The sequence below is a fragment of the Lissotriton vulgaris genome, chromosome 11, assembly GCF_964263255.1.
Source record: "Lissotriton vulgaris chromosome 11, aLisVul1.2, whole genome shotgun sequence".
In the NCBI taxonomy this organism is placed as follows: domain Eukaryota; kingdom Metazoa; phylum Chordata; class Amphibia; order Caudata; family Salamandridae; genus Lissotriton; species Lissotriton vulgaris.
The window spans coordinates 193,855,860-193,872,447 of NC_141699.1; the positions used below are offsets into that span (position 1 = coordinate 193,855,860).

Sequence of the window (16,588 nt, forward strand, 5' to 3'; positions counted from 1 at the left end):
GATTTCATCATATTGCCCACATAGCCTACACATATTTGATGCCCATTTGGACTTCCATTTGGGGATTCCATCTTTGGTTGGATAGATTCCAAACCTTAATAACATAAATTTGTTCTTAATTAAGGGTTTTTGATGAAAAAGTAAATAAGGCTGGACCATCATTTTGTCAAAGCAATTGGCAATGGTCCAAAAGTCCCCCCCCCCCCCCCCCCCCCCCCCCCCAACTCCTATTTATTCAACACTTCTGACAGCAAGGCAACGGTTGAATTAATTACTTTTTTTATAAACCATTTTACTCCTTGTTTCGTCTTCCAATTTGGGACATTTAAACTTTAGTAGACACTCTGCTAAATAATCCTGCCAGCTTCTAGAATATTCGCTTGTCAATCTCGATCCAACGTGCCCTCCTCTGCTCGAGATAATGCCAATAGTGTTTTAACAAATGCAGCTTTACGCACCAAGAGCTGGTGCCGTAAGCCAAATTCCAATCTTAAATTGGCACGTGACATCTGCCTAGGAATCCTAAATACTGATTTATATGTCCTTGCAACTATGGCCTCCAATACTTTCACGTCTCTACGCTTCAAAATAATGGACTCATAGTCCAGGGAGGGGATGAGTTTTGCTTTCATGACTATAAGTAGGTGGTCGTAATTGGGGCATACTAATTTATCTCTTAATTTACGAAATGCGAAAGCAAGTGAGGTACCTGTGAGAAGGTGGCCTGATATGCAGTGCTCACTATTCTAGTGATCACTATGAATCAGTCCAACAACCCTTATTGATGATTGGTTGTAAGTCAACCTTATAGACCAGCTATCCTAGTAGCGTGGATACGAGCAGTCTAAGGCTAAAGACTCGAGAGGGCGTGTTAAGCCAGCTGTTATACCACATATATACCCCTTGAACACCAAGTGAAAGGACACCACACAAGTGTTATGAAAATAAACAATGTATTTATTAGAATCACAACAGCCCTGTACTCTTTATGAGGACAGAGTACTAAGCACAAAACAAAACTCTTACGAAAATACTTAAGTTAGCACAGTATATACAAATGCCCGAGGGGCACGGAAAACCATATACTCTGAAAGTGGAATGCGAAATTACTAGCAGGTAAGTACAGTACTAATAGGCTTTGGAATCGCTAGGACTTGACTATAGAATCGTTAGATTACTTCTAGGAGGCCCAGGAGACTCAGGTGCAGAGTGTGCACTCTCACGCGTGATGCGGGACAAAGTCTATGGTGGCTAGTAAAAGCAAAGTTAGTGTTCTCGGGCGAACCCGACCTGGTAGGAGGAAAACAAAAGTGGATTCTGACCCTTGGATAGTGAGGCTATGCTGGGGCACCGAAATGCCGAAGTTACCTAGCCCAGGGGCTGCAGCTGCATAGGTCTCAAAAGACGTCGGGAATCCTCGTAGACGGACCAGGAGCCTGGAAGAAAGATGCTGGCAGGCGACCAGTGAAGAGAGTTCGAAGTGATCCAAGCCTGGATCTTGAAGATGGACGATACCTGAAAGCAGAGGGGACCAAGTTCGGGACTACTAGCCAGTAGTCGGGTGGCACCAGGAGGGCACCGGATGGTAGTCACCTCGACTAGGTGAGTGGGCGACGCTGGGCTCTGCATATCTCACGGACCAGGAGGCGTTGTCGGCGACCAGGATGGAGGAGCGAGCTGTCCCACGATGGATGAAGCTGTCGGCGTCGCTGGACCCAGGATTGGGCAACAAAGCCTTGGCTAATTCAAGCCCACGCGGTGGGCCTAAAATGGCGTCTTGAGTGGACCAGGAGGGTCCGGGGTGCTCCTCTTTTGGAAGGGAGCAAGGGCCAGTCTAGAGCAACCAGCAGCAGTGATGTCGTCGGGCGTCGTTAAGAAGGCCACAAGCCAGCGGGCTAGTAGCCAAACAACGCGGTGAGCAGCAAAAAGCAGAAGGGCCCCACGCAGATCGTGGAGATGCTGGGAGGCTGTACTTCGGTGCTGGAGCTGCTCAGGGTCGGGGCTTCTCGGACCCCAAAGCACTCACCAGAGGATCCCTCGGCGGTCGTGCTGGAAAGAAGTTGTGTAGTCTTTGAAGATGGCCGGTCCCTCGAAGTCTTGTCACACTCACGGTTCTCAGCTTTGCTGTAGAGGTGAGTAGAGGTCAGAGGTGCCAGGGAAGCCAGTTCTCGTCGAGCTGGGCAGTCGGATTCCAGAGGAAGGACTTGCAGCAGACCACAGTGTTCTTAAGATGGTGCCTGCGGATGCAGGGAGACTACTCCTTAGTCACAAGGGAGAATCTTGAAGAAGAAATCATGAAGTCCTTTCGTAGAAAGTCGTGTCTTGATTCCAAAGATGATCTAATTTGGAAGGGGCCCGCTCCTAACTTTATACTAGGAAAAGGGGCTGACCCGGTGACTAGGTCCTGCCTATGGGTGGGACTAGGAGGGGGGTGGTTACACCCCTCTCCCATGCCGGACTTTCCCCAGGCCAGGGGCTGGTGTGCCCCTGGAACTGGTTCTGACCGGCCTATGCGTAGTGAGCACCGGGGTGCCACTCAGCAGTCACCTTCCTGAAAAGCCCTGCCTACCCAGGATACACAAAACCCTGTCTGGGATGGTGCTAGCACCGCCCCGGACAGGAAACCCTTTGTCCAAGCTCTCCTCGCTGGAAGGACTCCCAGCAGCAGGAGGTCAGACTCGTGTCTGTGGTGGCAGCATCCATTTTGTGGAGCTGAGGCTTCGTTTAACTTTAACTGGGGTTCACAGTTACATACATGTCGTGTCCCTCTAGAAGGGTGAAATGCTAACCCCGTCGCCAGAATTGGCGAGGGGTTAGTATTCCAATTCGTATGACACCTTACTCGACATGTTTTGATAAAGCAATACCAGAGATGGCATATAACCGCGAGGATTATAATGCACTTAAGAGTATATGGTATGCGTTATCATGGAACAGCTATTAGGACTTGGTTCCGCAAGCTGCAAACGGGCTCAGCTCATGCCAGAGCACCATTTCACACGATTCCATGCACTCTGCCTTCAGGATTGTTAAGGCCTGCCATAGGAGTGACTGATAGGAATCTGTGTGTCCATTTTTAGGGTTAGATATAGGTATACTATATCTACAGCAAAGGGTGATTACACGACTTTGCCCCAGCTGTCATGCAGCCAGTTGTGTCAGATTTAGGAAGCCAGCCAGGGGTGGCATAATACATGCTTCAGCCCCTGGCAGCCCTGGGTACACCTATGCCCTGAGTTACAGGGTCTGATAAGGTGGCCCAGTACCAATTGGAAATGCACCTAGGGTACATGGAATCCATTTTACAGAGAGAGCAGTAGGCCTGGGGTCCTGATTGGCAGGGTCCCAGGTCAACTATGTCAAAAACCAGCTAAAACACAGGGCAAAAAGTTGGGGGCAACCATAGTCAGGAGGTACCTTCCTACAGTACCTTTAGCCTCTAGGTTATTAAAATTATGTTGGATGCATTTGTGTTGTGACTGAAAGTGGCGTCTGTGATTTGGGTCTTTATTTTTTTTTTCTTGCAAGAAAACCTAGACTTTTGGGAGAAATTATTATATTTTTTTAACAGGAGCATACATGTAGGAAATGGCAGGTTTAGTAGATGAGCCCACCTTTCCTTTAAGGCGTGGTAGTTGGAAGAATATCCTACTATGAAACGGGTTAATTAATGGTATGATGGCACAAACTTTCTAGAAAAGCCTGTTTTTGTTTGACATTTGTCAAACTTATTGGTACGAAGCAGAAATATTATCAGATATTACTGTTGTGTTTGGGTATGTAACATGCCCACTTTCTATATGTAAAGCCCAACCTGTAATTTTACATGCACAGCTTTTACAGATGTGAAAGTTTAGTCGCTGGTGACAGCTCGGTTTTTGCATACTTTAGGTTGGAGTAGTTTCTAGGCGTTTCTGAGCTGGTCTGCATTGAGTCTGCAAAACTAAATCCACTGATAGAATAACCTGGTAACTTGCTTTATTAGCATAGGCGTTAAGTATTCATTTCATTTCAAAAGTCTTTATTTCGATTGAATATTTTTTTTACAATCATAAAAAGTGCGTAGTAAAAAACGTTACATCAGAACACGTATAAAACAAATTGTCACATACGCATTTCTGACAAATGAATTAAGAACATTTCAGTATAAAAAACGACAAATTGATATCTATTAGATGAAAATTACGCAGTTAACTCAGGTAATTGTAAACGGATTTTCAAACATGCTTTTAAAAAACAGGCTATTGACTTAGCAACAAATTGGGTTTCTAAAAACTGTAAAGCCAAAAGCGCGGGCCTACATCTTCTCAGGACCATTTGCCGGAGAAGAGGAATGATCCAACGTTTGCGTTGGGTCTCATAGTAGCTACAAAACATTGTTACATGTAAGGTTGACTAATAAGCAATTCCATCGCAGGGACATCTAGTCAATTTGTGAGACCAGTTTGAAACCCCGGGAAAAGAAACAAGGTGAAAGAAGGTATCAAAACAAAATCTAGTTAAGACGAACTTTTTCGTGATTTGACAGAAAGAAAGACAAATATAACTGAATGCCAGGTGAAGTTTGTAACATTAAAACGTGGGTGTTTGTACGTTTTCCTATCTCTGAGCATAAGCGTAAATCTCTAAGATTTACACAAGTTCTTCAAGGCCTTCCTAGATAAATCAGAAAGTGAGGAGGGGTCTGTAAAAAATGTTTAACAGTTTAGATCTTTCAGAAAGTTAAAAACTTACAATAACCATGGAATCTTTTTCCAATGAGCCAAAGATAAGCAATCGGTTATTAAAGATCGTGTAAGATGGCATTGCTTTTTGGTCCAAATACGGTGCCATAAGAGGATCGGCTGGTAACTGATGGTATCCGATAGATAATCCAAGCCGAGCTCAATATGACAACCGTAAATTGGGGCGCTTTGAGGGAGCGCAAGGATGTATTTTAAAAACCCATTTTGAATTCTTTGGAGCTCGTGGGAAGGAACGTAGCCCCAGACTCCCGCACCATACGTTGCTACGCTGTGGCATAGGAGTGAAGTATTCATTCAAGGTACTGATCTGTCAACATTATTCCATGCATAATTTCGAACTTGCACTGCCGCAGTCCTCTGGCAGTCAGAAGTTTTTATTGTTGTTGCTCGGAGTACTCTGGGGCACTGACTGCTCCCCAACCATACCAACCAATTGAAGCGAAGCAATAATAAATGCAGTAAATAATAATTAGCATATATTTTGCTTGGCTAATTTATTTTCGTACAACCTTGTAGAATAAAGAGAGAATCAGGCAACCAGCAATGAGCTTGCAAATCTGTAGATTTTATAAAACTTGTAAGGGACGTTGTCACTGGCAAATTATTCTTGTAACCCACACTATTGCCCTCTGCCTGTACCAGGTTCACAAAGATCTTGTTGGTCCCAACGCCATTAAACAACTTGAAACTGTAGCAAAAAATATTGGAAGATCCGTATACCAAAATGTTACTTTTTTGTATGTTTATGCACGTAAAATGCAAAATGAACTTGCTATTATAGAAACTACATTCAAATGATTCTTTCATTTAACTTTCTGGTATCATCTCCTATACTATATGCATTCAAGCTTAAATATCAAAGCGCTTCTTCAACATGGACCCAAAGTCCATGAAAATATCGGAGTCTAAAGAAAAATTAAATGCAAACATCTGTTGGTATTTCAAAGCTTAGTGTTGTACTATAAACCTTAAAAGACACATGGCTGGGGGCGTGGCCAAGATGCCATCATGGCGGACGCAGCCTGAGAGAGCTCCGTCCCGCCGATAGTTAATCAGATTGATTATCCTGATTCCCCCTCACTATACTAAGTCCCGGAGGTGTGGGAAGGAAGACGACAGCAGCGGCAGGCTCAGAGTTAAATCTGGGCCGCCTGTGGGCAAGAGGAGCCGTGGTGCAGGCATCAGGGCGGAGAGTCCTGTGTCGCAAGGTGCAGCCAGGGAGTTCGAGTTTGGAGCACCCTGCCGATTGCTGTGGCTAGAGGCGGCTGGCAGGGGGTGCCCTGGCGATCTGGGCACCCCCGCACAATTCGTAGCACGTTGCACTTCGGGCACTTTTCACGTATATTTGATGCTGCTTGAACCTTAACTTTGATATATAAATATATTTTTAACATATCACAGCCATATCTTTTTCTTATTTTCCTGGATTATATCATAGACTTTCTTAGATATGGTTTTAATGTTTTATTGGATCCTTTAAATGAAACCTTTGGGACATTTTGTTTTATATCAATTATAGCCATTTACCTTTTAGGTTCATGGCTTACTCCTGTTGTGCATATTGCCTTCTCTTTTTAAGAAACATACCAGTACTTCAGTTGAGGCCTTCACTCATCCATACTTGATTGTTTGCTTTACTTGTGTTTCTCCCACAAATCAAGATTAGAATATCAAATTAATTTGTAGCTTCCAGTTTCAATCGCCTTTTTATATTTACAAACTCTTAACATTTTCAATTTTGCCTATTTAAAAAAAGGCACCCCAAATTTTTTAGGCCTTTTTGCTGAACCCTATTTTTGCTTGGCATAGCACTATGTGCACCTCACTCCTGCTAACTAGTGGTAAAGTACTTGTGTTCCTCCTTTCAACATTTAAATTGGTATACCCCTGATTATCATATTTAACTTGCCTTTAAGTCCAAAGCATATAGTACCACATTGTACCCAGAGCCTTTAAGTTTAATGTCACCAATGGCCTGCAGCACACCTTATGCCAACCTCTACAGTGATAGAATAAAGCATTCTCTAGGTCAACTACTGTAGCCTTGCTGTGATGTTTTAAACTGCAAATTCGACCTATCAAAATAAACTCTTATGACTAGCCTAAACCTTCCTTTCTAGATATGATTTCCCCTAAAGTAGGTCTTATTGCTGATAGGGTAGGGTGGATGGTAGTAAAGGCAAGACATGTAGAAATGTAATATTCCACGTGCCCCAAGAGTGGGGAAAACGGTATTTTCATCTAAGCTAGGCTGCTGCTTCCATAGGGATATACTGAATTGCATTCTAATCCCTTATAATGCTAATATCGGATTGGTAACCGCTAGAGAATATTTCAAGGACTTCTTTCGATGGTTTAAAATTAAATAGGATTTTGTTTAAGTTGAATTTTGTCTAACTATTACAGAATATGGACTTTGGAAAAGTTACCTTTGCTTGCCCAAAAGGTCTGGAGACCTTTCTGTAAGTATTCAACTGTCACCTTGATGCCTCCCTTGTGATGAGGTGCTTAATGCTTCCAGGACAGGGATGATGGGTCTTTGGTGTGGGCGCTGTTGGCCTCCCCTTGGCTGTATGTCCTGGGGGGCTGTGCCTAGACGATTGGTTTATTGTTGAGCGGCCTGCCCAGTCATAGGCAGATATAGGTCACACCTGGGCCTACCTCCCCTTTTGTCTTTCTAGACACCCAGGCACCAACCCCAGTAGGAGGTAGAGCTGCCCAAGAACTGGGTTAGAGTGACCAACGGGATAGGGCAGTGAGCATTTGCTTTTGCTTTCGAGTTCCAAATCCTGCTTGAGTGTCACGTCTTGCTGGGGTTTTACACAGAACATTTGGGGCACATTCCAAAGGAGGTAAATCCAAATGCTAAACACTTTGTGTGTATCCACTGTTATGGGCATCGTGCAATAATTGAACAATATTTTGTATATGCTTGTACATTCCATGCGGCATTGCTGTACATGTAATAAGTAGCAAGGTCCACTGAAATTCTGTGTTTCCCTACATAGGCTCATGTGAGCATTAATCCTTTGTATAGTTGATGCAAAGATGCTATTGATTTTAATCTTAATTATTGGGATGCCTTTTTAAAATGTAACTTTGGGTAAAAAAGAAATAGCAAAGCACTTTGGTGGTTTACGAAAACCACTTGAGACGTTTGGCTCATTTTAATCACGCAGCTGGGAAAGATGCCAAAGTAATTTAGCACCCGAAGAATCTCATAGGGTAATGATTATTAGTAAGAAAAGAGTTGACGTGTTTTGTGGCATCCTCTTTATACGCATATTGTAGAGCAGTGTCTGAGAACTTTGCAATGCTATGGCAAGATTTGACTTACTGCAGCAGTACTATCACCTGTGGGTTAACCAGTATGTGTCCCTGGGCAGCACATGCACTTCTCTGCTAGGCATGCTGTATTAGAGTATGGACTTAAAGCCCTGCCCACTCTCCGCCCTTATTAGTCATTGGCTTGTGTCATTGTCCTTTGTAAATGCTGGCTTCTGATTTGTTATTATTATTATTATTACATTTCTTATATAGCGCCAGAATCGACCCCCGAAGGGGTATCTCCGCGCTTGCCTTGGGAACCCGTCCTGGTTTTTCCCTGTGAGATGGCCCCTACAGGGCATCCCCAAGGTGAAAGCCAGGCATCCCGCCGCGGGGGGCCGTTGTGGAGATTAAGCAAGCTTAATGCCCAGAGTTGCAGAGTGTGAACCCATGATTAGGTCAGGCACCGAAGCGAGAATTATCGAGTCCGTGGACATTTGAGCTCAACACCCTGCCGCGTCGGGAATCGAACCCTGGTCCCGGGTCTGACCTCTGCTTCAGGGTCTGCCTGCTCTAACCAGTGAGCCACACTTCTCTTGTTAATAGACTTGTTAGTCCCTTCTTAGTACCGTCTTGTCTTCATTTGTAAGCTCCCTGGAGGCCTGACCCTTCACTTCGGTTGTTACAGGGTATATCTTATTTAGTCTGTAAGCACTAGCTGCAGGCACGACCTGCTTTCCTGCAACATTCAGCGCTCAATGCCTGCTTTCACTTTCCAAGCAGCCCGAGGCAATGGCGGCTGCTTATTTCAAATGCAATAGGTCTCACATTTACAAAAGTATGAGCTATTAGCATTGTAAATGACAATGTATTTTTTTTGTTAATTATCTAAACCGATAAAAGGCATTGTCAGTTACAATGCCAATAGCTTAACCTCTTGCAAATGTGAGCCCTATTTAAAAGAGGCATCTCTCGACATTCCGCGTGTAGGTGAACTTGGAATTCCAGTTCTCCTATTTGCGGATGATGCCGTCTTGCTTTCGCGGACCGAAGTTGGTTTACAACGCCTTCTGGATGTATTTGAGAATTTTATGGGTTCTCTGGACCTTAAGATAAATGTCAAGAAGTCTCAAATCATGATAATGGGTAGGAGTATAAAGAATAAGAACCTAAAAACCTTTACCTGTGGCAAAGAACTGTGTCGAGTAGCTACCCTCCCATATTTGGGGATCACTTTTGATGAGAGAGGGAACTGGGGACCACAGCTCAAAAACAGAAACATTTCCCTTGCAAGAACATCTTCCACTCTACAGGGCTTCTCGAAAAAATTGGGGGGGGAAGGCCGATATCAACCTTAATGAAAATCTATAAAGCAAAATGCCTTGCGGTGGCCACATATGGTAGTTCAATTTGGGGATATTGCTCCCTGGATAGTATACAGACTACAGAGAATACATTTTTAAGAGCTGTTCTCTCTGTGCCACAGTCTACCTCATCATATCCAATTCACACTGAACTTGGAATAGGTTTTATTTCAGACATGATAAAAATGGCCCCTTTACTAGCATGGTTGAATCAGGAAATTCCTCTTAATCATATCATTTTAAAAGACTGCTTGCAGCTAGACAGATGTAACAATTTTGTGGCTAGCATACATTAAAGACAGTTTTGCCAAGTTAGGGAGACCAGAGCTTTTTTCCTCCCCGGAGTCTATAACAATAAAGGACATTGCTCTGATTTAAAGAGAGAGGTAACAAATTGAATTAATTAAACCTACGGTGAGGGCTAATGTCATTATGAGTATCCAAGAAGGCCCTGAATTGTATTTAACTACCGTGAATCGAACATATCACTGGTTCCTTTTAACTCGTTTCCGTTTTAATTTGATCCACCTGAACCTTGGTCATTTTCCAGCTTGGAGTACCCCTGAAAACGCAATGCCATGTTCTAGTGACAATTTTTCCACCCAGAATACAATGCACCTTCTGATGTTCTGTGGTCACTACATGGCCATAAGGGCGAAATATCTGCTCCCTATTTTAAAGGAGGCAGGGTTTATCCAAGTAAAGCCAGCACTTCTGTTTCTACAATTATTGCAGACCCCTAGGATTATGTTTCATGTTGCCAGTTTCTTAGTGGGAGCTGCTAGGATTAGGAATAGAAAGATGATCAATAACACTTATAATGTTGTTCTATAGTGGATGAAAGCAAGTACTATGTTTACATTACGGGAATGTTTACTGATAGAGAATGAAATGTGGGAATCTATAATGTATGTTACTTTGTATTCCTATTTAACTGACCTCTTTTTTAACGTATTTTTAATGTACTTCTAAAGAGTAATATTTTTAATTATTTTTAATACTTTTGTAAATATTCTGATTGTGTAAAATAATTGTGATTTTACCTTGTATAATTTATGTATTTTAGAACATGTAAATTTTGCATAGTGCTATTGTCTTTTGATATTGATTTATCGAAATAAAGTATTTTTGACTGACTGACAGTTCTTGTGTGTCTTAATCAAAATGATTACACTATAATTAATTATTGGGGGGTGTACATCGACATGCAGTTATACATAAATTAAAATTGAGATCAGGTTGTGTGCAAATCTAACTTTTTTTTTTCCTTTTGCTGTGCTTCTACGCTTTTAGATTGAAGTGAGCAACGATGGGAAAATTGTTAATGCCAAGTTTAAAACGTTTGGGTGTGGATCTGCAATTGCTTCAAGCTCGTTGGCTACAGAGTGGGTGAAAGGAAAAACGGTACGCTTGGTTTTACTTCTCTTCAAAGAAATAATTTGTCTATGAACCTTTAAAACTTTGTAAGTTTGTGAACCTTTGGAAACTAAGGCTGATTACAAGATTTAATGTCTTCAAACATCTGATTTGTATGTAGATTGCTGTGTTTTTAAAACTTGTAAACCAGATGCTCGGTGTAGACCAGCAGCAAACCTATGTTTTCAGCAGCCGCTGGGATAGAGGTTGAAATTCATTGTTGTATAAAATTACTTCATACTTAACTGGTATATTGTTTTGTGCATTTCTTGAAGGTGGGGGACTTGTTAAAAAATGCATCATTTTTTTGTCATTACTCTTGTCTCTATCAAGGAGTCGATTAACACAAAGTGTAATACGTGTTTTCCGAGCCACCAAGATGGTTTCATACTTGCATTGCAGTTCCTGCATAAGACCACACAGGGCAATCCACTTGATGTTATCAGATCATGACACCTCTTGATATCAAAGTAAAATTGCTAACTCGTGTGCTGCTCTCTTATATTTATGTGCTTATGTACTACGCTGTTCTTTCACCCGTCTTCTCTCCCTTGTATTACTTCACTCTCCATGCTGCATCACCCCCATAATATTTGGTGCTTTCATCATTTGATCTGCATGCCTACAAAATTAAAGGATGGCTGTGTTAACGAGTTATTTTTAAATATTTTTATGTTTAGCCATGCTGCACAGCTGCTGTGATGCTAAACAGCAGGGCTAAAACGTAATGGGAAAACAAATAGGTCTTAAAGGGGCCACCTATTGGGTTTGCCGATGTCCCCTCTAATGCTGCAGCAAGGCACAGAAATAATTAAAACCCAAGTGAGAGAGGAGGTTTGGTTGTCCTGTATATGATTCCTCATATATCCAATCGGTATGTAACTCTCAAGCTGACGGACTTTATAAGTATGGCTTGGTAAAATCGCATAATGTATTTTCTCTCAAAATGTTGTGAAATTCCTTGAAAATTGCACTTTATACATTCGTGGCAAAATCTAATTGGATGGTATCTGAAGTCACTTTATTTTTAGGTCGAAGGCCTAAAAGGCTGCGCTTGCGCAGTCTTAGGCCGGAGATTTAATGAGTCTGAGTAGCGCCGAAGGTCCCGCCTCCGTGCCCCATCTCTCCTTCATTGGCTGGCTTCCTAAACGGAGGCCAGCCATTGGAGGAGAGATGCGTCACTCCAAACAAGCTCCGTCCTTTTCGGATTTGGGGGCGTAATTTTTGATGTTCTTTAGACAGTGACGTTGTCCGTCACTCAGAACATCAAAACCACGCCCCCAATTCGGAAAAATTTCAGGAGCGCCGGCCGCCATTAAGCTGTTTGTTGTACATGAGGTAGGTCGCATGCTCCCGCTGTCCTCGTTCCCGCCCCGAATCCGAAAGTCGTTGTGGCCGCCGTTTTTGTTTTTGCCGTTTTATTTTTCTTTCCATGTTTTGTTTTTGCAGTTTATTTTTCCCGTCCCCTGAGGCTCTCCCGTCCCCTGAGGCTCTCCCATCCCCCGAGGCTCTCCCGTCCCCCGCGCCTCGTCCCCCGAGGCTCTCCCGTCCCCCGAGGCTCTCCCGTCGAGGCTCTCCCGTCCCCCGAGGCTCTCCCGTCCCCCGCGCCTCGTCCCCCGAGGCTCTCCCGTCCCCCGAGGCTCTCCCGTTCCCCCCCCCCGCGAGTCCCCCTCCCCCCCCCGCGAGTCTCTCCCGTCCCCCCCACCCCCCGCGAGTCTCTCCCGTCCCGCTGTCCCCCTCCCGCCCCCTCCCTGTTGTGGCTCCCGCTGTCCCCCCTCTCGCTGTTCTGGCGATACGAAACCGCTCCCGCTGTTCGTGGCTCCCTGTCGGCCGTGCTCCAGCCCTAGGAGTCAAACTCCATCCCCAGGCTCGCCTGTGTGCTCCAGCCCTAGGAGTCACGCTTCACCCCCGGATCCGATGTGCGCCACCATGATGCCCTCTAACAGACGCAGTCCAGCTCCATGCCCGACTGCCTGCACCAACATGTCACCGATGCATTTTACAAGCCCTTGGTGGAAAGCAGTTATTTGGGGGACTGCCCTACACGAGCGACGGCCTGAAATCAGTGACCCATATCCTCATTAAGTAAGCTTCAAGTCGAATTACTTACAGTGCCAAAATATAGCCCTTGTTACTTTTTAAATAATGTACATTTTAAGGTCATATTTTTACCCTCAAATATATTTTGAACTTAGGTATCTGATCAGGACAGAGTGGAGATCGGGGAGCTGGAAGCATTTTTATTACAGTGTAGACGCTGAAATCATGGTTTCGGACGGTGGTAAACCTAGCTGATCAGTTCCGTGCCGTTGTAGAGGGTGTTCCAGCACCCCAGCTGCGAGGGATGAAGCAAAACTTCATCCAGAGTAGAGCTGGTCTGTGTTCCCTGGAGAGCACACGGTGAGCTGCATTCAGACTTGCGTGGAAAGGAACCCCCACGTGAAACCCTAGGGTTCCTTTCCGACAGTAGATGCGGGTCTGTGTGTTCATAGAACCCCCCCCCCCCCCCCCCCCCCCCGCTCTTGCTGTGTGTGCCTGGAAGATGCTGGCAGGAGGGGGCGTCATCCAGCCCTCCCGCTGGCAGGATGCACACTAGGGCTCTGACTCGGGTGCTTCACTCTGATTGTTGGGGGGCTGCTGTGGACGGCGCGGCATGCCCGGACCCTTTAGCACAGTCGCATGAACTGCCACCACGCTGGCAGTTGTAATGATCGGCATTCGTTGCCATCAGCGCCTTGTGCAGGGGCCGTTTTGGGCGAAACGCATCGATGGGCACACATCTCCTTAGCGCGTCCAGCTGTGGCCTCTGCACTTGTGAAAACAGAAAACGCTTGCACCCGGCATCGGTTGGCCCATATGTTGACAATCATGTGGCACGAAGTCTGCCCCTCCCCAGCTCACTGTAGTGAGTAAGGGAGCGGGGCGCTTTTAATGGCTGGTGTTCAGTGTCCCACTCTTCAGCCAGAAACTTTCATCAGGGATATTAGGTGAAGATACCAGAGATGCCGCTTTCGAGGGGTTCAGACCGATTGGACGAGTATTCAGTGACTCACCATTTACTCACGCAATTTTCACAAATGTGTACGTGCGGCTTCTGGGCACTACTTGTAATGCGGGGAGCATGAACACACAAACAAGGTTGCCTTATAATCACGCCGTGAAGATTTGTTTTTTTCTATTTCACCGGGAAGAGTCGGTACTCAGGCCCCTCCTCCCCGCGCAGTTAGGTTTTGTACTTTTCTCCCGGTGCAGAGTTTGAACTTTGTCATCGGTTTCACAGAAAGCCTGCACATGTCCAATCATGAATTACCTTGGTGAACTTGTGAAATCCGACCCGCCTCTCTTCCCGAGGGAGCAGGCTAACTTTTGCGAAAATTACTGGAAACATTAACTCCTATAGCCTAATATAAAATGTAGCTGCAGTGGTGAATTTACCAGTTAATCTCATGACAACAAGCTAGGGACATCTGGCTGTTGTGCAGGGTGTCTGCTGTCAGGGTGTCACAAACAGGGATGGGTGGCAGATTACATAGCTGCGGTGTGTGCATTAGGTTACACCGCGTGGGGGTGGGGGTATCACTTTAGCGTCTCTTTCAGATGCATGGGGAAGGGAGATGGATGCTAGTGTGAAACCTGCAATGCTTACCAAAGTCGATGGAGTCAGGACTAGGGAGGCACTCGCCGCGGTGATGGCTGTGGGGTACTGGTTGCACTGAATGGGAGTCGGGAGAGCGTTAGCACGGTGTGCCTGTGATGAGTTACGGTGATGAGTGAGTTTTCTGCAACTGTGGTCGAGGGAAAGGGGAGTTTTCCACAGGCAGAGAGGAGAGAGTTAAACTGCTGCAGGTCGTGCATTGTAAGGATTGGATTGTTATGCCACAGCTGTGAATGCACCGTAGTGCTATAGGATGCATAGGAGGGACATATGCTTGATGCAGCTAGCTGTCCTAGATGTGGCTAATGGCAAGCACAGCGTTATTCCACTGTGTCCTGTTTATTTATAGAGTTTTGTTTCACGTGGCCATGGCATACACAGTGGTCACTGTTTTCTGTGGAGCACACAGACGTTAAAGTTGTAGGGGGGCCCTTAGGGTATGCGGGTATGTTTACCTGTATTCATCTTAACTATAAATATGACACCGCATAGGAATGTTTGAGTGGAACATTAGGGCGAAGATCCAAGATGGATGACTGCTGCAGGTGTTTACCTCTGACAGGGTGTCTTACTGCTGGGAACCAAGCGTTTCAGGGACTCACCTACCCTGAACCCAAGAAGCAGGCAGGGAGCGAGGCTGTGGACAGCAACAGGGTCGGGTTCTGCTCACGACAGAGAAGGCGACCAGGTGCTGTGTTTTCGCATCGCCAGCCTAAGCCCTGTTCGTGTTGGAACGTAGTTCTTTCAACCGATAGCATTGGGCTTTATATGTTGCCAACATTCTTGTTATCACCTGATTGGTCGGTGTTATTTCACAAGCATCAGTGGGTTGGCAACCTGCAATTTACACCCATGACGTCATATCGGCGTATTATGGATGTGAGTCACAAACATGACATCATTTTTATCAGCTGCAGATTTCCAGCCAAGTAGAATCTTAAACATGTTCTCGTCAGTCGTCAAACGTGATGATTTCTCATTGCCCTTTGATGCTTAGTTGCTCCGTGGTCCTTCACAACACGTTCGGGCACGGATTTCTCATCTATTGTGGATGTATGCCACTGGAGCCCTCGAGACACTGCAAGGCCGTTTACAGTGGTAAAGTGTCGGACTTGCTTTGTGCACAGAGCGGGCACACACCAAATATCTGTATTGCGCATTAGTACCATGTATTGCCCCAGAGGCACGCCTGGAACACTGCCAAATTTTATTAAATGCAGCTCTAAATTAACGGGACCCTGATGCCTTCACGTGTATCTGCTTTATAAGTAGTAAGCAGCTCATTTAAAGCAAAATATGGAGTAGCAGAGATGACAATTTTTGTATTGGAATGGCATATGGAATATTCTTCGGATTACAGTTAACCGACCCACCTGTCCTTGGTTTGCCTTTACTGCACGAGATCTACGTAAAAACAATACCAGCATATGTGAGCAACAATGCCATTAATTTAACGATTAAGCTATTGGCAATGTAAATGACCATGCCATTTATTTATGATTAAAAAAAAAAAAAAAGAAATGTCATGAGCAATGCCAAAAGCTCTACCTTTAATGATGCCGAGACCATTGCATTGTAAATGCTTGTTTTAACTGTTTGCACGCGCCTTACGTAAAAAGTACAAATGGGAGACTTAAAGTAGAAAATGTCTCTTGGTGAGAAATTTTCTGGATGACCACTTTTCCACTTTTTTTTCTTAATAGTATGAGATGCACATTCACGTAAAATGTATGTGAAATTACAATGTATAATGTAAATAAATGTCACAAATTTTACGTCTTGTGATTTGACGAATTAACAAACTTGGCCCATGTCTACTTAAATCCATCAACCTCTGTTACATGTAGGCTGCAGCTTGATGTGTTCAGGAAGAAAGTGGAGGTTGTATCTGCAATGAAGTGACAAATTGCAAATTCTACCACATGCCTAAAATGTTGACAATCAGAAGTAGAACGAAGCTGAGCTTTGAGTAAAACTTTCAGATAATTGGATACAGCACCTTGGTGGATATTACTGACTTCCCCCCCCCCCCCCTCTTTTATAACCAGATTTACCAAAACATTATTACGGTGCAGTGCCATCCCCGTTCAAACATATGACTGCACCGTTCCTACTTGAAATTCCTTCTTGTGCCCCTTGGT

General features: G+C 44.6%; 1 protein-coding gene across 1 annotated transcript in view; it reads left to right on the plus strand.

The window, feature by feature from the left end:
• Positions 1-16,588, plus strand: part of ISCU (iron-sulfur cluster assembly enzyme) — a 91,475-nt gene that overhangs the window by 37,727 nt on the left and 37,160 nt on the right. The window contains exon 3 of the mRNA XM_086943091.1: positions 10,670-10,780. Within this exon, the coding sequence (XP_086799217.1) occupies positions 10,670-10,780 (111 nt within the window). The remainder of the gene's footprint in view (positions 1-10,669; positions 10,781-16,588) is intronic.